This window comes from Scomber japonicus, chromosome 2, assembly GCF_027409825.1.
Source record: "Scomber japonicus isolate fScoJap1 chromosome 2, fScoJap1.pri, whole genome shotgun sequence".
Taxonomy (NCBI): Eukaryota; Metazoa; Chordata; class Actinopteri; order Scombriformes; family Scombridae; genus Scomber; species Scomber japonicus.
Window position 1 is genome coordinate 29,174,077 of NC_070579.1, and position 21,763 is coordinate 29,195,839.

The 21,763-nt window shown below is 40.1% G+C and overlaps 1 protein-coding gene across 2 annotated transcripts; it reads left to right on the plus strand.

The window, feature by feature from the left end:
• Positions 1-3,445: 3,445 nt before the first annotated feature.
• b3gntl1 (UDP-GlcNAc:betaGal beta-1,3-N-acetylglucosaminyltransferase-like 1) lies at positions 3,446-19,939 on the plus strand. Of its 2 annotated transcripts, XR_008323105.1 has the most exons (13): positions 3,446-3,748; positions 4,355-4,471; positions 4,585-4,684; positions 6,677-6,741; positions 8,871-8,936; positions 10,158-10,253; positions 13,780-13,875; positions 14,026-14,150; positions 16,873-17,008; positions 17,083-17,151; positions 17,381-17,455; positions 18,390-19,225; positions 19,348-19,939. XR_008323105.1 is itself a non-coding variant. In XM_053336194.1 (12 exons), the coding sequence occupies exons 1-12, from the start codon at positions 3,608-3,610 to the stop codon at positions 18,468-18,470; spliced, it is 1,167 nt and encodes a 388-aa protein (XP_053192169.1). In that variant the 5' UTR covers positions 3,446-3,607; the 3' UTR covers positions 18,471-19,939. The 2 variants fall into 2 exon arrangements, 1 of the variants encoding a protein (XP_053192169.1); XM_053336194.1 differs by having other exon boundaries at positions 18,390-19,939.
• Positions 19,940-21,763: the final 1,824 nt, after the last annotated feature.

Below are 21,763 nucleotides of genomic sequence, written 5' to 3' on the forward strand. Positions count from 1 at the left end.
TGTTAGCTTTCATACTTTGTCATCAACATTGACGACAATAAGAATCAAGTCAGTACATCGACTCACAATGTGGCCATATATTTTGGAGATGTCTCACTTGAACAAGGTATTGAGATGACAGCAAGGCCGATATCACTATCACTGGGCATGCTGCATTGTTTCATGCATCACGGCCAGTGTCACAACTGTCAACACGCTGTGTGTATCCCGTCTGTGTGCCTGTTCTGTAAGTGTTTTGCAGCACAAGATGAATTAAAAAGACCACATACTCTGTTAAAAGATCAAATGTGCATAATTCCCAAAGCAAAAATAAATGAATTGAGGAAATCCAATCATGCCCATAGACACAGACACACTCACACACTTCCCTTCTTTTTAATGCCTGGCATTTCTGTCCAAACAAATCAAGTACAGTCTGATCACAGATCTAAACAACTGCAGTCTCGACCTCCAGATACAGTAACTCAACTTGTGTTTAAATGCAACATCGCCATATGGTGTCGATTTGATGGAGGAAGTGAAATAAATAGTGAATGATTGTGAGAATATTTCTATTGCAAAAGTACCCATAAAGTTATTAGAGACTTTCTGAACCTGTAGTGTGGAGAGCTGGACAAACTCCACATGACCCCATCCTGAACCTCTGAGATTGAACATCAGAATAATGTAATGGTCCTGTACTTATTCATGCATGGCTTTATGCTACTATCCATCTCAGTTAGTCAGAATTTAAGATCTGGTTTGCTTCACAGTGCAACACTTCATTAAAAACTGTTTCACTGGACTCTCAGCTGTGTTTCAAAAGTCAGTGACAAAAACAATTTATAATGCATTTGTTAGCAGGTATTTCCACAGCGGTGTAAGTTTGTTCACACACATACACACAAGCATACACAGTTTGTCCTAATGACCCTGTTTAGCAGGTATGTGTGTGCCGTTGCATCAGTATAATCATTTATGATTACATTTATCATGCACTCAAGCATGAGAGAATAATTCCCGATCTTGGCCCCGATCTGTTGCCCCCCTGGAGCTGTTGTTCCTGGCCTGCAGTGAGGCAGACGTCCAATTTAAAGAAGCATTCAGAGTGAAAAATTAAGATTAGTCTGATCAAGATGCTGCTGCTGAAATGTGGGAACAATTAGTCTGCAGGAGAAACGAACTCAGACAATCTCACATACACAATGTTTATTCATTCAAGGCAATTTCTAAACTACATCCTGTCTGCGCAGTGTCCTGATTAAGGAGGATTGAGTATCTGTGTGCACGTGTTGTAAAATTTAGGAGCTCATTAAAAAAATATCTTGGGATGTTGGGCAGAAGAGAGACAGTTTATGTGCATCTGGAGTGGATAACAGAAGTTAAGCAGCTTACGTTCCTCCAAGCTTTTGTCTTTTTTATTTCTGATGAATCGCTTTATCAGGAAACTAACAAAAGAGAACAAATGGGGATTAGAATGACAATAATAGAGGGACTCAGCCCTTTGTACTGTGGGAGTGGATCAAATGAGTAACAGAGTTTGGATACTTCATAATCCAGAAATGATGTTGATTCCTGACTCCTGACTCATAATGATCCCAACTGTTGGATAATCTCGGCTTCAGTGAAGTAATGTTGCAGGTTGCTGTTGTTTTGTTTTGCTACAAAAATCTGCCTGTGTCCTAGAGGTCAAAAAGACACACACACACACACACACACACACACACACACACACACACACACACACACACACACACCACACACACACATACACACACACACACACACACACACACACACACACACACACACACACACACACACACACACACACTCAGTTTCTCTTTCACGATTCACTTTCTGTTGAAGAGAAAACGAAAACTGTGGTCAGAAACAATATTTCAGCCCATCCTGTTTTTCTGTCCGTACACCAAGAAAAACCTCCCAACCTGCCAACGCTAACATAAAAACACACCAATCTGGTTCCTATTCAACAGGAAAGCTACAGAGAGCTGTGCTGTTTCATGTCATCAAAAAGGACTCAAACCAAACAAAACAAGTAAAGAAGGAACCATTGTTTACTTTATTGAATATAAAAGCCCCCAAAAGATCTGAAATTAAAAAGAAAAAAAACATGAAAAACATTACATCACTGGTATTAGTAGATCAGCCCATTCTCATCTGTTACAGTACTTCAGAATAAGCCAAAGATCAGGCCTCATTGCACTGATGGGATTATTCATTATTAACTCTATAATTTCAGGATTATTTATTAATTTAATCAGGGTTTTACATGGATGTAACTAGAATGGAGCCAATCTGTTTCCATATTTCCATCAATACATTTCACACTGTTCTATTACTCTTATTTTTTACAATTAAATTATGAATTGATTATTAATAATATTTTTTCACAATTGATAATTAATATTTGATCTTGAAGGTTGATTTCTAACCTTGAAAATAGTACTAGTCATCATGTATGGCCACAAATAAAGTTACATGACAAGGACTAATCCATCTCCATGACAACTCACCACACATCTGCTGATGAGATGAAAAAATGTAGAGTAAGAAGACTTTTGGTAAGAATTCATTTGCAACATTTCACACAGTGTGTACATCTTAAAACATTAATGATGATTTATCCATTTTCAGATGGGAATCATGCAGTTTTCGATTTTGGGGATAATCAAAATGTGTGTGTTTGTTTCTTGTTGTTGGGTTTTTTTTACACATTATCAGAGATGTCATGATACCAAATGATTGACAGCAAGCAAGAGCAAATCCACATCCAGTTATTTCCCTTATTACAAAATACACGGACACACCTGAAACCTTTCTTCTTCTTTTGTCTATTTATCTCTTGAGTGACTCATAACACCATCACACACTGTTTTTATCTGGAACAGACATGTAGACCTTTTAGCAAAAAAGTTTTACCCATATTTGCAGCCTTATATTTTAACTTCATGTGAACAGTTATTTTCAATATTGTTAATTTTAATATTTAAATGGCTGAATTTAATATCCACAAATTTCCTACATCTTTTCCTACTTTACTGCCTTTCTTTGCAGACATTTAAAGTCTTCTAGTATCCTTAAGAATATGAAGAACCACAAGTGTCTCACTACTATCTCTCTCACTATGAACGTAGTTATGTAAACGTACATTTTATTTATTTATTCATTTACTTATTTTCTGTCTTCATTATTTAAATTGGGTTTTGTTCTGTTTATTTATGATGTTTTATATGTATATTATTTTACTCCAGTGTGTTTAATGTTGTTCTTTCGTGTATGTGCTGTGTATTTCAAACTTTGACCAATAAAGTTGAGAGGAGGGAAAAAATGAGAGCGAATCCGGCGTCTGTCCGTGTTCCGAGTGAGCCAATAAGCGTGTGAGAGTCATTGTTTGCGGAAGCAATGAGACTGTAACCCATGGTGTCCGTGTGGGTTTCACGTTCTGCTAGAATTAACACTCTGACTCTTACTAACATGTGCAGAATACATGTCATTTGTTGACGTCGATCCCTCAATATGGAAAGCTGTTTTCAAAAGAAGTGTTTATTGATATTTTTAGTCACGTGTATCCTGTGGTTGTCGTAAGACTTTATTCAGCGTCCAAATGAGTAGCGGACTGACCGAGCTCCAAGACCGGGGGTCAGAGGTTGACATGACCCCACCGAAGAGGCTCCGCACCGCAGAAAGCGGTGCAGAAGCACCAGCAGGAGGGCAGGATGAGCTGGAGGGGAGTGCAGTGGATGTGGTGGGTGTGGATAGACACACACACACGCACAGGATAATACAAAAAAGTGATCATTTGTCGAATCAAAAACCTAAATATATCCAGTTTACTGTGATATATGACAAAGAAAAGTATCAAATCGTCACATTTGAGACACTGTCTGGGACCATCAAATATCTTGTTAAATCTCATATCTAAAATATTGTTGATTTCAGAAGTTTGACAGCTGGACACAAGATGTCTCCTACTTCACTGTAAAGTTCATTCTCAGTTTTGCACTGGAGGCTTCAAGTTTCCACATCACACATGTTGTATATTGGACCAGGAGTGGCTCCAAACTAGTTGTGATGTCACGAATCCTGCTTGCATGCTGACCTCTTTAACTTGGATTTTTAGTGAGCTCGGAGTTCATTTGAACAAATGAATGTGCTTCTAGTCCCAAACTCTGCACATGCACCATTCTGCACACTGAAGCTCAAACATTCAACTGTAGGAATAAGAAGAAAAAACACATTTTTAAGTGAAAGGGGACTTTGAGCAATTTTTTTTTTACCTGTGCACCATAAACATTTCTCCCACAAATATCTACCATCGACTGTAAAATCTCTGTGTCTTTTCTGCTCTCAGAGTATTGTCATGCCAGTGTACAATGCATCCTGTTGGTTGGACGAGTGTTTGCAGGCCATCTTACAGCAAGACTTCACCGGAACCATGGAGCTCTCTGTCTTTGACGATGCAAGCACTGTAAGTGTATTTGTATATTTAGGCTATGTAAGTTATCCTGAAACATGACTTGAGCTGCAGTTAAATTTCTGTGTGTGTGTGTGTGTGTATTTGTGTGTCCGTGTACCCTGTAGGATGACTCCAGAAAAGTGGTGGAGGGTTGGAGAGACAGGCTGGAGGCAAGGGGCATCTCCATGGTGATCTCTGGCCACAACTCTGCTCAACCAAGAGGAGGTCAGTAGGTATTAGATTGTTGATCAGTAATCAACTCCCAGCCCTGATTCCTCTCTCTTGCCAAACTATGAATTAAGTAATTGATTCCATCTTAGAGGTCAGACAGGCTGAATGAAAGAGTGGTGGACACATAGAATAATAAAACATTTCTCTTCACATCTAATAAAGAATCTCCGAGACCACAGCTGCATCTGAACAGACTGTTCCCTCACAGTATCCAACACTGCTTGGCCGGTCGGAGGGACTTTCTGTAGTCTCAGCTGGTCGCCTGGCAACCTCACGGCAACAACAAAACTCCAGGAAGTCACTGCACCCGGCCAAGAAATAGTCCCACACATCACCTCAGATAAAAGTATTGTTTTTGTGCAGATTAAACAAACAAACAAACAAGAAACAACATGTTAATTAGTCAGCGTCACAGATGCTAGTAGGTGTATTTTGTTACCTTTGGACTGAGCCAGGCTTCCATTCTTTATGCTAAACTAAGCTAACTGTTTACTGACTTTAGCTTCATATGTACTGTACAGTCACGAGAGTGTTTTAAAAATATTAAATCTCATTCAGAAAGCAAATAAGCTAATTTCCCAAAATGTCAAGCTATTCCTTTAAAGCTATGTGACATATTGAAAAAAGACATATTCTCTCTCAGTCTCAACTAAACATTTCGACCCTATATAAAGATACCAAGACTATATACGTTCCCGAGCACTATTTGTATATTTCACTTATTGTCAACATATCACATGAATCACTGAAACAAAACCTGTGTTAGTCCAATTCTTAATACTTCCTGTCTTTCTCTGTGACTCAGCTAATGGAGATGGTCAGATAATGTTTAGTTTAATTTAAAAAAAATTTAAAAAAAAAGTTCAGTTAAGTCCCATTACGGCCAGACGCTGTTGGTTGGTTGCTAGAGTAATTAGCATTGGTGGGATCCTATTTTGATCTGTGGACTAATACACATTAATACTAGTGAGTAGCTATGGCAGTAGGATTTGTAATTGACTCAGAGTAAATTACAGTAGCATTAATAGTAATGCGGAAACTTGTCACTCAAATGCAACGCTGTGATTCATTGATGTGTTTTTAGTATTGGACAACAATGGAGTTCTACAGTTTAGAGGCCGATATTAGACTTTGGCTACACACACAATACCTGTTAATCATTTAATTGTTGGTATGGGTCTTTTCATGACATATTAACAATAAGAAAAGGTGACATGTCCTTTAAGAAGCTTGGTGTTTAAGGGGTACTCCACTGATTTGTACACATCAGTATCTGTTTAAAGTCTCTTTTGTAGCTCCTGAGGCAGTTGTGTTAAGTCTGATGTCCGCTGGGGCTGAAGACTACAAGTCTGAAAAAGAAAATAAATCTGTAGGAGTGGAGTTAGAAAGAAGTGAGATTACCTTAGCTCTGTGGCCCTGCTGGGTAATCCAGACATCAGGTTTTGACCAAGAAGAAGAACACATGGAAGAAAAAAGAAGATATCTCTGGTTCTGCTGCACTGATTTTAAGACCTTTTAAAGAAAAACTCTTCACAGAGAGTATGACAATGTCAAAGGAGTGCTCTTTTAAGTTTTATATTCCTTTGAGTCTGACAGTTAGCTGAAGAGAAGAAAGTTGCCTGAGGCCACTCTGTTTTCTGTATATTTGAGGGAAAGAATGAAAACTGGGGGATTTTGAATCAAAGCATGCTGGCTCACATTAAAATCAATCACATTTTCTGATGATTTACCAGGAAACAATAATGTAAGCAGTACATGATGGACTATCTGTCCCGTGCATATGTGTTGCATGTCTTGTGGCATGTCGGTTGGATTTGTCGGTTTGACATTTTGAAAATTACATTATGTTATTTTCTATGTTGTGACATTTTTGATGGTAGAGTATAAGTACTAACACATGGCCACATGGAAATAACTTGCACACAGAAGAGGCATATACAGTACACATACACAAACATAAACCTACACTGTTCTTTTTTCTTTCAGTGGGATATGCGAAGAATAAGGCAATATATCAGAGCTGTGGACGCTACTTGTGCTTTCAGGATGCGGTAAGTGTGTGTGCGTGTTTCCTTTTACTGTCCAGATGTCTCTCATAACACATTCAGTAGTGAATCAAAACTAATTAGATCATATTGGTTTGTCCAAATTTACACACAGTCCTCAGCGGTCAAGTGAGTGTTTGACAGACCTGTCAGGAGACATGACTAATGAACCGAGAGCAGCGTTTGATATATATATATGTGTTTTATGTGTGTGTCCATGTACTGGAAGCTCTTTGCAGTTGTACTTCTGAAGACTAAATTGTCAAGAATACTAATCAGAGGCCACAACATCTGGCAGTCAAACATACACATGTTAACACACACTAAGCTGAGGCGACTCTATTCACATTTGTTTAAACTTATTTTTTAACTGTTGGAGTCACATGATATTATCAAAGACTGTTCACTGCTTATAGTTTGTTCCCGGAATAAAGGACTCTATGACAGAAAGATTGCTTTCTTAGAAAACACAAGTTCCTCTATTTGCTCTTTTGTATTTATAACAGTTCGTATCCTGTTGTGTCACTTGAACACCCTAAACTTTCATTCTATTTCTCCATTTTACTGCAGACAAAAAGTGTCTAGAGTTTGATGTAGAAGTTGATATCCTCCTTTCTTTGTCACCTGTCAGACTTTGTTACTTTTGGAAAGTTACAGAAATGGTTAGAGATAGCTCACACCCCTCTCCTCACAATCTGATTTTGTAAAGGTATTGGGGAGGGGGGCCTAATGATAAAGCACACTGGCAACTCTACTCAACCCTAGACTTTGTGCCACTGCTTGCGACAGGGGGGCTGCTGGTGCAGAATGTGGAAAATTGGCGACCCCTCAGCATCCAACTGCTCCACCTACAGTACCAAAATAAAATGCTGTCTCTCCTCTCCTAACCCCCACCAAACGAATAGTTATTTCCCTAAAACCTGCATCTAGGGACAAGCAGTTTATGTGAAAGCCTTCCAACTCTTCCAAGAGTTGCTTTAACAAGACCTATAGAAATTAAAGCCATGTGTACACACACATACACAAGGTGTGAACATATCTGCTGTACTTACGCAAGGATCAAGGCCAACAAATGATCCTACAACAAACTGATTTGATTATGTTTGGAATGGTAATTGCAAAGAAAGTAATTTTAAGGCTCTGGAAGCCAGATAATGTGGCTCTGTTTAAGGCCTGGTTAACTGAGCTCACTGATATATTGCATATGGAGAAAGTATGATATGGCACGATGAAGAGTCTTGATGAATTTTCTAATATATAGCAGCCATTTCTGGGTCACCTTACTCAGTATGACACTGAGTCTGACCAGCAACAAAATCCACAGTGTGCCACCCACCTCATTGAGTGCTGATACATGCTGTAGTGAAGCAGAAGTGTGATTCGTTATTATCTTTACATACACCCCGTTTCTTTTTTGTCCTTTGTTTCTACTTTATTTTTGTTTTCTGACACGTATCAGAAAAACGTCACTCAATTCGAGAAAGGATTAAATGTTCCAAAGGATGAGCACCCAATTTGTAACAAACTGGAGTCAGTGACAAAAATAACAAAGGAAACACAAAGCCTGAGACTGACTGATGGACGCCTGGGAGAAAGAGAACAGAGAGAGAAAGAAAAGGCTGAGACCCAAGCTCCTCAGGTGTCAAATATTCCCTAATGTCCTCGTTCACCCTGCCTATTAGTTCCTAACTTTGAGGCCAACAAAACCACACAAGCATCAGGTACAGAGAGAAAGGGACATCACAATACTCTCTGAGCCTTCTTTCTTCCTCAAAGTCCAGGAAAATAATGTTTTTCCTTCTGACTTTGAATGGTATACTTTAAAGGTCATTACAAGTTTGATATTTTGCATTTGAATATGTAATTTAATATAATCCTTTTCCTTTCAAGGGGGGTGGGTAGTGGAAAAAGTACAGTTCTGATACTTTAAAGCAAACATTTTGGAACAATCCTCAGATAACCTTCCAGTTTAAGAATATTTGTAACGATAGACGGGCTACACACAAAGGTAAAATCAGCCAAGTAAAGTTACATTTTAAAGATGTGTTTCCAAGTTATTTCTTCTTGAAGTAATCAGTGGGTATATTTGTTGTCATTGACATGTGGTATGTGACTTCATATTTCGTGCTCTCCAGGATGACATTATGTTGGCCCAAAGAGTTCGTGTGCAGTATGAGGCATCTTTCCTCCACCCAAATTTTGTAAGTTCTCCTTCAAGTATTTGCTCACTCACTTCCTTCCCTCTCTGCTGCACTCTGGCCTCATGTGTGTGTGGGGGGGGGGGGGGGGGGGGTGGGTGTGGGGGTGTGTGTGTGTGTGTGTGTGTGTGTGTGTGTGTGTGTGTGTGTGTGTGTGTGTGTGTGTGTGTGTGTGTGTGTGTGTGTGTGTGTGTGTGTGTGTGTGTGTGCTTAGACTTGTGTACTGGAAATGTATCTATTAAAATTTTTAGAAATATGAGAAATGTGTGTGATTTTTTAAAAAGTCACATTGTTTTGGGTGTGTGTGTGTGTGTGTGTGTGTGTGTGTGTGTGTGTGTGCGCGCGCGCGCGTGCGCGTCTGTTGGCTTCCATGCAGTTGGCGTGCAGAGGAGTGTGAGTATCCGGTGTTGATGCTTTCTGTGGCCTGCAAGGTCAGGGGTGAAGGGTCGTGTGTGTGAGGGAAGTGAGGGAGACAGCATGGAGACAGCAGGCTTGCTGCCCTGCACAAACAACACGCCCCTTTCTGATATGGCTATCATTTTTGACTTTATGGTTAAACACAACCCTATTTTTTTGTTTTGTAGTTGTTAATAGAATCTCTGTTCTGTGTCTGTGTCCCTCTTTTTCTTTTGTCATCTCTTTCCTCTGGAGTTTTGCCTGTAAATTGAAAAAAAGGATATGACTGAAATGGCTTTGGACCAATATATTGACAAAAAAATGTAAAATAAATATATATAACTATATGTCTAAGGCGGCAATCACTGCAGTTATTCTTACAATCAGTTAATCTACCAAATAGATTCTCACTTAACTGATTTATTTTTTGGATTCATTTTTTGGCTTATAAAATGTGTTTTCTTACAAACTAAATATCCACTTTACGGTCATATAAGACAACAAAAAGAAGCAACGGATCACATTTAAGAAGTTGGAACTAGCAAATTTTTTGCATTTTTGCTTAGATTCAAATGATTGACTGATTATCATGATTGTTACAAGCTGATTTTTTTCGTCCTTAAACTTACTGATTAATCAACAGGCTCTGTCTCAAATGTTTTTAAATTTTTGAATAGGAGCATGACAGTGTCAATTTGACAATTTTAACAATGACCTGATTTTCAGCAGCAGCATTTTTCTAAAATAGCTGCAAGTGTTTTCAATGGTTGTTGAAGGGAAAATATGTTTTCACGCCCATAAAAGTTTTAATGTCTGTTTTCATTCTAGTTAATCGGCTGTAGAGTTCAGAGGGTTCCAGAGGGATCGACAGAACGTTATACTCGCTGGATCAACACAATCACTCAGGATCAGCTCATCACACAGGTAAATACCTCCCACTTCATACAGTATGTGTGTGTGTTTTTGTGTCTGGGAATGTGTGCGTGTGTTTGTAGAAGGTCATGTGCCAGGCAGCAACCAGGTCAGATAGAAACAGGATGCCTACCTGCCATCCCCACTTTCCACGGAAATGTGGCAGCAGAGTATATGGAGGACGCAGCATCACTCATGACCTCTGTGTCCATCACAGGCCCACAACAGGAAGCAGGTTACACTGCCAGCTGTCTGCTGAGGGTACTCAGTAGTGGAAGCTGTTGGCAGTGGAAAAGTTAATTTCAGACGAAAAAAAAAAATACGGTGAGCTGACTGTGCAGACTGGTTCTCTTCCAACAGTTCCTGCAGGAGATATTCGATAAAAGTCTGCGACCACTTTCCCAAAGTAGTCTCAGACTTTTGGGACCCTACTGTATAACGCTTTAAGTACTGCACAGCTATGTGAGAGTTACCACACATATTAACATCACTACAGACAACAGTATATGTACTGTAGTCACTGTAAACAGATGACTATCCCCACATTTCAGTCACTGAAAGTCATCAAATTAGATTTCATAAGAAACTGCTTTATGGCTTGAAACAAAGATGTGATGGCTCCAGGGCACATGGAGCTAGAGTCTCTTGTGATGGCAGATGGTGATATAAATGGATCCCTGTTTGCTGTTATAAAGGATTGCCTCTTCTTCTTTTTACACTTCAAAATAAGTACAATGAAGAAATACCATAAAGGGCAAAGAGGAAACAAGCAGCCGTCACCGTGACTGAATGTTGGAGCTATTGTAGAATTGGCTTAAGATGCATGTGACTGGGAAATCCCCCCAAAATTATCTCTTGAAATATTGCACATAAAGGAGATATGAAGACCACAGAGGGACATGTTTGAGTGTGTTTGCTTGTTAGAAGACATCACCAAAACTGACCTATGGTTACGCGTTCAGCATCTGGACAGTTAATGGTTTTAGTGTAACATGTCATAGTGGAAGATAACCATCACAGCATTTGGGACATCTCACGACATCCAGACAAAGAGATGACTGTGTCCATATTTTAACGGTCTCTCTTGTCTAGTTTGTCAACTTCTACGTTTTCTGTGATATTGACTCATTAGTGTATTAGACTGTGTGATGTTTTATTTAATTTCAATGGTACGTATAGCTATTTGGCTGTCACCCTCAGGTCAAGGGCATTATACCAAATGAATCACACCTCTGAGTGTGACGTCACCCTGCTGCTCACCCACAGACAGAGCCACCTTCATCACAGAGGGAGGATGAATAGGTTCAGGTTCACCTTCATTTGTCAAACCACGGTTACATGCATACATATTGATGGTCGAGGCTGTCCTGTGGAATAGTGAAATCAGTACAACACTTGGCTAAGTTATGACAATAATCTAACACTTTATGATTGTCTACTTTGACAAGCTGACCATTTTTAAAGACAATAAAATTGTATAGTGTAATGACACAGCACAATCAAACTGACAACCTTGTCCCCATTTTTACATTGTTTTAGTTTGTGCAGTAATTATATTGAAATGTCACAGTGCATTTTGCAAAACTGATGTTTAGACATTTTACGCATTAGAAAAACCTCAGTTTAAACTGGTAGGGTGGAGGCTATTTCTAAAATATTTACATACCACTTTTACAGTTAATGATCCTTCTTCCAACTGCATTAAACAGTCACATTAATCACTAAAAACTGATAAGAGCCGGTGATATCAAAGTGAAACCAGAGGGAGTATTTCTATTTACGTAGCGATGGAGGTCTGTCTGAACAAAACACAGTCACCAAGGATACAAGACAACCTGGAGTCACTCTCTTTCACATGCACACACATACACACATGCACGCACACACACGCGTGCACATGCTCACATGCACACACCGTCTGCATAACTCCTTAGCAGACATTCCAGGGTATTTATATGATATTAAATTTCATGGAGCATGAGAATGAGATCATACATTGATTCTGCAGGCTTAAAAAGCAGCTAATTTTCCTTCTCCTTCTCTTTCTTCACTTTATCGGCCTGTACTTTCAGTTTTCTGGATCAAGAAAGCGGAGCCTAACCGAGTTAGATATGAGATTTAGCCAGGGTGGTGCTCGTTTAACTCGATCCAGAGCTGGACCCCAAGTGTTCATCTGTAGGACATTAGATATGGTTATCCATAACCTTCCCTATCCTACTGACTACTCACATCCTCTCTCTCTCTCTCTCTCTCTCTCTCTCTCTCTCTCTCTCTCTCTCTCTCTCTCTCTCTCTCTCTCTCTCTCTCTCTCTCTCTCTCTCTCTCTCTCTCTCTCTCTCTCTCTCTCTCTCTCTCTCTCTCTCTCTCCCTCTCTCTCTTGCTCTCGCTCTGTTCCCGGGTTTCCAAGAATTCATTCTTATTCATCTTATTCATGCTTTTGGCCACAGCTTACATCTGCAAAATGTTGCAATAGCACAACCGAGGGGAGAGGAGATGTACGTAGGTGAACACACACACACACACACACACACACACACACACACACACACACTCTTACTAGATTATGTCCAGCTGTTCTAATGGCTGAATCCAGATGTTTTTCACAATTTTCTTCATCTGTAATACATTTCAGTCAAGCAGTAGTATTCCATTACAACCAAGAGCAGCCACGTACTAGTTCATACACACACACACACACACACACACACACACACACACACACACGCACACATATACGCACATACGCGCACAAGCACACACGCACACACGCACATACAAAACATGGTGACGTAGTTGGAGAAAAAGACCACATCAACCTGAAATGACCCATACATTCAAAACACACACAGAAGGAAGGAGAGATAAGAAGGGGTGTGCAGCAGTGAAACAAATACAGTGGGGGGTTACATCTGTTAAAAGAGAAAGAGCCCATAATGTGGTTCTGGTGCATTAAAGTGGTGCAGTCAGAGGGAGGAGAGGCCAAAACAAACTCATTAATCAGAGATCATGTGCAAGAGGATGAAAGTGTGTATCCTTCTCCAGCACACTTCAGGAAGCACACACTTCTTTGAGAGAGCACATGTTGCACAGGCTGCACTCTCACCCATTTTCTTTGCTGGATTAAGGAATGTTAACTTATGCAGAGTCCTCATTGACTGTTTGAATCTGATGTTTTTAGCTATATGGACATTATGTGAACATTATGTTTTTTTGCTCTAAGCACAACTTGAGCTTCTTACAGGGTTATGGTTAAGTCTCCAGAAAATGAATGTAAGTCTATGTAATGTTCCCAAAAGTGACCATGGTCTGATACACAGTAGGGGATCGATATAATCATACACCTCTTATAGGCTTTGTCTATGGACTAATCTGACTGACAATTTATTTGCAGCCAACATGATTCTCTGTCACATAGAGTTACCTTGAAATGGACCCTTTACTGGGACCAGTATGGATGCTTACTGTGACTGAAAACCTGAAATTTCTGGATTGTGTCCAAAAGTTTGATGCTATAGTCTCAGCTGCTCTTGTGTCTCAGGTGTACACTTCTCACGGGCCCACAGTCATCATGCCAACATGGTTCTGTTCAAGGAACTGGTTCCTAAAGGTTGGATCGTTTGATGAGGGGGGAAAGGTGAGGGTATCTTGTTAAACTATAACCAAAGCCCTCCCACTCTGTATTTGTGTGTCTTTTTTCCTTCTTCAACAACACCTAAAATATCAAATATAAAAATGTTTCATCAGCTTTTAAACACTCCTTTTAACTATCTCTCTCTCTCTGCAGGGAGTCCCAGAGGACTTGCTCTTCTTCTACCAGAGTCTTCGTAAAGGAGGAGGCGTGGCCAGAGTTGACCAATGTTTGCTGGTGTACCGTTACCACGAGAAGGCTACCACACACTCCGTGACAGAGTCTGTCTCCACCCCTGAGCTGCACACTCATGCACACATACTTGGATGCAGTGTTGATCCTCCACCTACTCACAGCTGCCCACCGGCATCCTAGATTTTCTCACACTAATGTGCACACACACATGCACACACATGCACACACATGCACACACACAGAAACACACCTTTACACTCAGATACGTCTTCACCCCTCTTAACCCCCTTCCTCTCGTGCTCTCATACTCATGCACTGATACTGAGTAATAATAAGGAGAACATGCACAGTGAGACGCTCTCCTAATGTGGGCGCCTTACTGTGTCTAACAGCGTGCCTCATATGACAAACACAACCTGAACCCACCAAATTCATGGAGCGTGGGTGGTCTCCAGATTGCTTTGCAACGCATTCACAATACACACATGGAAGTAACATGGTAGAGATTTACTATATACTGTATCTGCACACACACACTGAAGCCTTTATCCCCCTAATACCCAAAAGGCAGACACAGTTATCACACACTCATTCACATACACACATACACACATACACACTCGCGTTCATAAACACAGCCTTTCTGTGTTAAGAAGCCTTTCATCTCAGTTACCCTTTGGCACCATTTTAATTTTTTTAAAAGATACTTCTCACCTCGCCCACAGGGCCTCTACAGTTACGTGTGTGTGTGTGCGTTTGTGTGCGTGCGTGTGAAGATGATGGTTTCATTTGGCTAAAGAGAGGAAGTAGGTAGGCAGTGGATAGGAAGGGGGTGACAAGAAGTGGGGGAGAGTGGAAAGTAGGCAGGGCAAGCTTGAAATAGGCATCCAAAAATAAGACAGATGATAGATGAAGACAGAGTGGAGGATGATCAGTGAAGGAGTGCGTCAACACGGGTAGATATACGAGCAGTGGACAGATGCAGGGGAGGAGGAAGGAAGGAAAGAGGAAAGGAAGGAGGGATAACAGGAAAGAAGGGATGAAAGGCAGGGAGGTGTGAGGGGGAGGGGAGGCAGGAAAGACCTTCTTCTTTGGTGTGTTTTACATTTTGAGGCACACTCTTACACCTGCAGATATGACACGACCTTGCAGAAGCACAGGCAACAGCAGGAATGCCAGCCCCCCCCCCAACACACACACACACACACACACACGCACACAGTCACACACAGTCACACACACACAGTCACACACACACACCATCTGAAACACTTCTGTTCACAACAAGATCAGATTCCCTCCAAACAGTGTCTGAGAGATACTGAACATTCCACATGGAGAAGAAAACAGGTTGAAATTCCTGATTTGTATGCTGGGAAAGTGACTGGAATTGCAAAAATATATTCTCGAGATTACAACAACATGTGTGTGTCTGTGTGTGTGTGTGCATGCATACGTGTGAGACATTCACGTACAGCTGTGCATATCAGTCAAAGTGCAGGCAACAGGAAAACAAGCCCATCTAAAATAGATAGTTTCTCCACCCCACCTTTGAAAAGTTTTACTCTAAGATCAGATGAATTCAACTCAGTTATTGTATTAATTAAAAGCAGTGAACGCTTTCAGAAAATGAATTTGAATAATCGTCTCTTTTTACTTTTTGATAGTGAAATGATAATTCTGGTTTATCACAAATTGGGTGTTACTGTTGTAGTTTTTAGCCATCATTTCAACCAGTTTCAGGCAATACATCAGATGATGTAGACAAGCTGTAATGAAATCAACACTTAAACCAGATTATGTAAACCAGTCTAATTGGTGTAGAAACAGAAAATGAACACAGCAGGAATGTCAGTAATAGCACACAAATACTGCATGAGTGCACAACTATTTCAAGTAAGGTACCTGTAGATTAGAGTTTAACCACAAAATGTGCCTGTAATGAATATTTACAGAAGATGGATTATGTTAACTTTTGCCCTTCATTTTCTCTCCCAGATCACATGTTTGTTTAAAACATGTGATTACCTGCTCGTTTTGCTTGGCCCATCTGGCTTTTTTTTTCAGCGATGTTGTAGGGCCCAAATCTCAGGATTTAAATTAGTGAGAAAAGGTTTTGTTACTCATACGAAGGATAGCCGAAACTTCCAAGTTGTAAAATAGAGGATTTATCCTATAAAGCTGGCTTCCCCTTTATAAAGGATTACAGTCAGTCATGTTTTTAGGCATAAAAATACTCTGCTTTGAATAATCATTTGTTCCTAATATGGTTTTTCCACACAAAAACATCTACCCCTTTTCCACAATTAATGGATATTTAAATATTGTTTATTTCTAATGTTTTCCTGCTGGACACAAGATGTCTTCTACTTCACTGTAAAGTCCATTCTCAGTGTTTGTGCACTGGAGGCTTCAAGTTTCCAGAACGCACTTGTGAAAGTTGAATATTGGACCACAATTGGCTCCAAACTAGTTGTGATGTCACAAATCATGTTTGTAGGTCCATGCCTTAAACTCTTTCAGTGAGCACAGACAAGCTTTCCTCTTTCAGCAGAAAAATGTGAAAACAGGTTGTAGTGTCAAACTCTGCACATACATCATGCTGTACAGTAAAACTCATCTAACTGTAGGAAAAAGAGGGAAAAACACATTTTAGTGGAGGAGGGCCTGTGATTACTCTAAGACACCATTATTACACATTTACTTTTTGTTTCTTTTCACAAACAAAATGAAATGTTATTTGCAGGCTAAATGTCCTAATGGTCTGTTTGTCCATCCTCTGATTCTCTCCAATATCTCGGTTTCCAGGGAAACCATTTGGAACCAGCGAGTGGCATTCCTGCAGGAGAGAGTTCTTAGCCAATGGGAGCGCTTCACCATATGGAATGCTGGGAAACAGGGCCGGAAGCTGTACCGCTGCCTCAGCCCGACCAATCAGAAGAAAGTATGATATCTGCTGCTATATAAAGTTGTACATTTTTAAAGTTATGTTCACCAGCATTACGTTACGTTTATCAGGTCAAATCTTTCTGTGATGTGGATGAGAACAAGATTCAGAAAGGCTTCTACACATACGAGGACTCCAAGGTGAGATCAGCTGATACATTTTGAGTATAATACAGTATGATTATTAAGTGTTACTTTCGCAAAGACAGTAAGCAGCCAAGATCATCAAACCAAGGATATTAGTCGTAATGCTGTAGTTTAAATTATTATTATCCAACCGACATACATGTACACCAGTGTATTTCTATGATGCTGTGACCAACAGGGATATGTGGATTGTACACCTCTCTGTCTGTTAACGTCCCTCTAGGAAAGACCAAAGCCAAAAATCCCAATTCTGCACTACAAAGATGCCTCCGGCCCCTTCGTTATCTGTGTAAAACTGGTGAGCAGAAAATGTGTGTGTATTGTATGCTTGCCGCTTCTGACCGTCTGTCCCCCAGGTCTGTAATCTAAGTTAATGACATAATGATCAAGGGCGTGTGCCCAGCACAGGACATAACATACACACACACACACACACGCCCACAGGAGGCAGGCAGGAAATGGTTAGAGACAGCAGCCTGATCTTTGAAAACATCAAATGTTTTCACCACTGTTCATTTTGGACATATCCGATTTTGAGTTTAAATTTGCTCTCCAAAGTTCTGCCATTAACTCCTATCTGTTGCATAGACATCTGATCATTTCTTTATTGATATACAATAACACACATAGGGACATGCACAAGCTATTCAGGGAGCTAAATCACAAATTGCCTATTTATCATCCAGCGAGATTCAGACATCAAAGATGGAGTGACCCCACCTACGGGGCTACTAATTGGTCAATTATGCGAATTGGGAGAAGTAATCAGAGGCAGAGAACAAGGAGACCTGGACTCAATCACTCTCTCTCTCTCTCTCTCTCTCATTCTCTAAGACACACATACACACATACAGACACCTGGACTCAATCATACAAGTTTTTCACCCAGATGTCAAATAAATCTAACCAACAAAAATACAATTCATCTGAACTTTGCTCACAAGTCAAGGTTAAATCTAATTCACTGTAGGTGAGTTTTTTTTCTTTTTAGTCGTATTACCTTTGGCTTTAGTTCACTATATTTTAAACACAGTAGAAAACATAGAAAACAGTTAGTAACCATTGTTGCAAAGACAAAGCACAATGGCTTAGTTTAGCCAATTGGCTGATACTCAATCAGACGATAGTGCTTTGTATGTTTGAGGGGAAGGGGAGGGGGGTGGGGGGGGGGGGTGTTGTTGTGGAAATATTTCTTTCAACATGTTTTCTGTTTCATGTTGTTTCATATGTAGGACATGACAGGAGGCGTTCTGGAGGAAAACCTCAACTCTTTGCAGCTGAAGGAAGGAACAGATTATTACCATTTCAACTGACAGCTTGGAGTGGTGACAAAGGGGCGCTGCATCTTTAACAGGCGGAGGAATGCGCAGGAGTGGATTACTTACACACACAAACTGAGAGATAGGCAGGTGATAACAGAAAAACAGTGAACTGAACATTGGAATAGAGTGAAGGACTATAGCAGGACGAGAGGGAGAAGAATATAATGAATGTAATGTGTTTTCAGTGTTAAAAGAAGATAGAATGTTTTACTCAGCAACTCCGGCTAAGTTTATTCACCTGTTTATAAAGGCACAACAGTCCATTCCGGTCCTGACTTCCCTCCCGCACATCTGAACCACAGCACTCTGGTTATTACTGTGTTTGTCCAGAAGCTTAATAGAATAGTTTGAGATTTTTGGAAAATACGCTCACTTGCTTTCTTGCCAGATTGATAACACTCTCATGTCTGTACACCAAATATTAAGCTAGAGCAGGGGAAGGTTAGCTTGGCTTAGCATAAAGACTTAAAGACATAAAGACCAGCACCTCTAAGGCTCAATAATTAGCATTTCATTATTTGAATCTGTACAAAAAATTTTACCTGTAAGTATAAAAACACCAAGCTGTGGTTTTGAGCATGATGATTTCTTTGCAGAGATTTTTCTATTTCTTTTTTTAAAAAATTACGTTTCAGTTTTTGTACTGACTAAGAACAAGACACATTGTTCCATTGGTGAGATTAAGGGGTCCTGGTTGGGGGATCTTTTCACCTTTTGACAGGCAGGCTAGCTATATCCCCATGTTTGTGCTGAGCTAAGCTAACCTCCCGTTGGTTCTAGCTTCATACTTAATAGACAGATGTGCATGGTCATCATCTTCTTATCATGCATAACTTTCAGCAAGAGAGTGAAAGGGTGAACTGACAAGAAAAAAGAAGTTGAGGGATGTTTTGGTAATTCAGTTACAAAGAAGAGGGCATTGGGGTACTCCTATTTATCGGAGGACAGCTATTTATCATGCAAGGATGACTGCAATGTTGACCACCGTAAAAATCATATTATTGTTGTTTTCTAAGTCTGTGTGGATTGAGTCATTTGGTATGTGCCAACCTGTATACTTAAACTTCTGTTGAAGTGAAGTGATGGGAGTCAGCATGTCTTCACAGGAGGATAAACGTATCAACAGTGGGATGATTTATGACCAGAGTCCTTACACAGCTTTCTTAACAGTGCTCTCTGATGCAACCAGGCAAAATCAGATACACGCACATATCTGCTACAAATGTACAAACATGGATACTGTACGTATTTGTTTTCCTTTCACTGAGTCTCTTATGAAATCTAAAGAACAATAACCTCTTTAAGAGAGCACAGTTCTGATACATAAACATACACAAAAAAAGTTTATTTTACCTCACAGAGTGTGGAGTTTTTCTACCCAAAGGTAAACAGACCTTTCCCCACAAATCTCCCCCGGTGTTTCCTGGGTCGGCGAGGCGGTCTGCTTTCTTGTAAATTTGGCCACAGCACTTTGTAGGGAAGCAACAGTGACGGTAAAAACCTGGAGGGGGTCTTCGACTCTACCAGTGTTTTTTTTCCACTACCTTTGTTTGTTATCATAGAGTGAACATACAGTTACACAGCAGTGTGAATGTACAGAATCACCGTACCATATTAGACTTGAATTCTTTGTGTTAGATGAATAGCTGGACTGTTTGGGTCTGATTCAGCTGAGGTTTGAGGTGAAAACCCCAGACCTCTGCCACCCACAGTACAGTTCTGTATAGGGGCTGAGAAAAATATCACACCCACTTAGCACTTACTCTCCACTTAGACCCTCTTCCCTCTCTGTGTTTCTACACACAAACACTTGTGATGCATCTTCCTCAGAGATGTCATTTCTGTGCTTTGTCATTTCTTTGCTACCACTGATCATTTTTTTAATAAATTAATTTGACAGTTGTTTTGTTAATAAATTAAGCAAAATCCTAATAATAGGGTAGGTATCATAATATCATAACATTAAACTGAAATATTTTGACAACAGTCTGACTGAGTTCGAGTCCTGGAGATGGGGGGAGCAGCGGGCGAGTAAACTGTCAATCACAGCTGTCAATCAGCGCCCACGCGGCAGACATCAAAACTACTATTAAGTCTTCAAAGCTTATTAATGGAGCACTAATTTCCAAAATGACCACCAGCATACTTATAAGAGGGCCTGAATTTAGCTATTAAGACCATTGGAGATTTTTTGGAGCCAGAATCTAGCAGCCATCATTGTCCTTGCACTTTAGGGTATTTCCACATTGGCTTCAGCCTCAAGTCGTGGTAGTTGCTGCTTGTCCAAAATCCAAACAAACCAAGGAACTAGAGAATGTTTGACTTTTTGCTTGAAAAGGACTTAAAGTAATTACTGATTAATCGTGTTAGCTCAACTTTGAAGGATTCCATTTTTTTTACACATACTTTATCTTTATTCATCTGTAATGCAAGTGTTGTGTCACTTAAGGTTTACATTGTTTGTTTGTTTTCAACCTCTAGTGGGCTGGCAACGGCAGCAACATGGTATGGAAATGTCTGTCGCTTTGTCAGTCCACCACTTTAGTCCAGACTGAAATATCTTGATGGATTTGCACAAAATAATAATTTCAGTGAAGCCCTAACTTTTCCTCCAGTGCCAACATGAGGTTTACATTTTTGTTTTTTAGCTAAATGTCAACAACTATTGCATGGATTGCGATGGAATCTGGCACAAACATTCATGTCCCCCTCATGTTGAATTATAATCAGTCTTGGTGATCCTGTAACCTTTCATCTAACGCCAGGATGGGGCCAAGATTTCCATTTTTACAATATTTTGGCTTATGACTAAATATCTGCAAAATTAGTCAAATACCCATCAGCTTCAGCTGTGCCTTGTTTGTATGCTGATGTTTCCTTATATCTCAAAGCATCTCTAAGTGCAGCCTCATAGATCTTTTAGCATGGCTGTACACATATCTATGTATATAAATCTGAAACGTAAATGTTATTCACCAGATCTTTTGTCGCTTTTTCATCCTTCATCACATCTTATCAGTAAAGACTGAGCTCATTCGTCGACCCTGCTCTCCATGCCTGTAGCTAAATATTTGAGTGAAACTACGAGGTTGACAGTTGCTTGCTTCCCTCTGTGGCTTTCAGATTTATAGTGTATGCAGTCTTGGAGCTATAAGGTGCTTTGGATAAATGTCCACCAAATTGACACCATATATTTTAGAATGTAAGGAACCAAAGCCAGTTGTTTAAGAAAGACCATGCTCTGTCTACATACATCCTGTCTCCTTTGCCCACTTTGCCTTCAT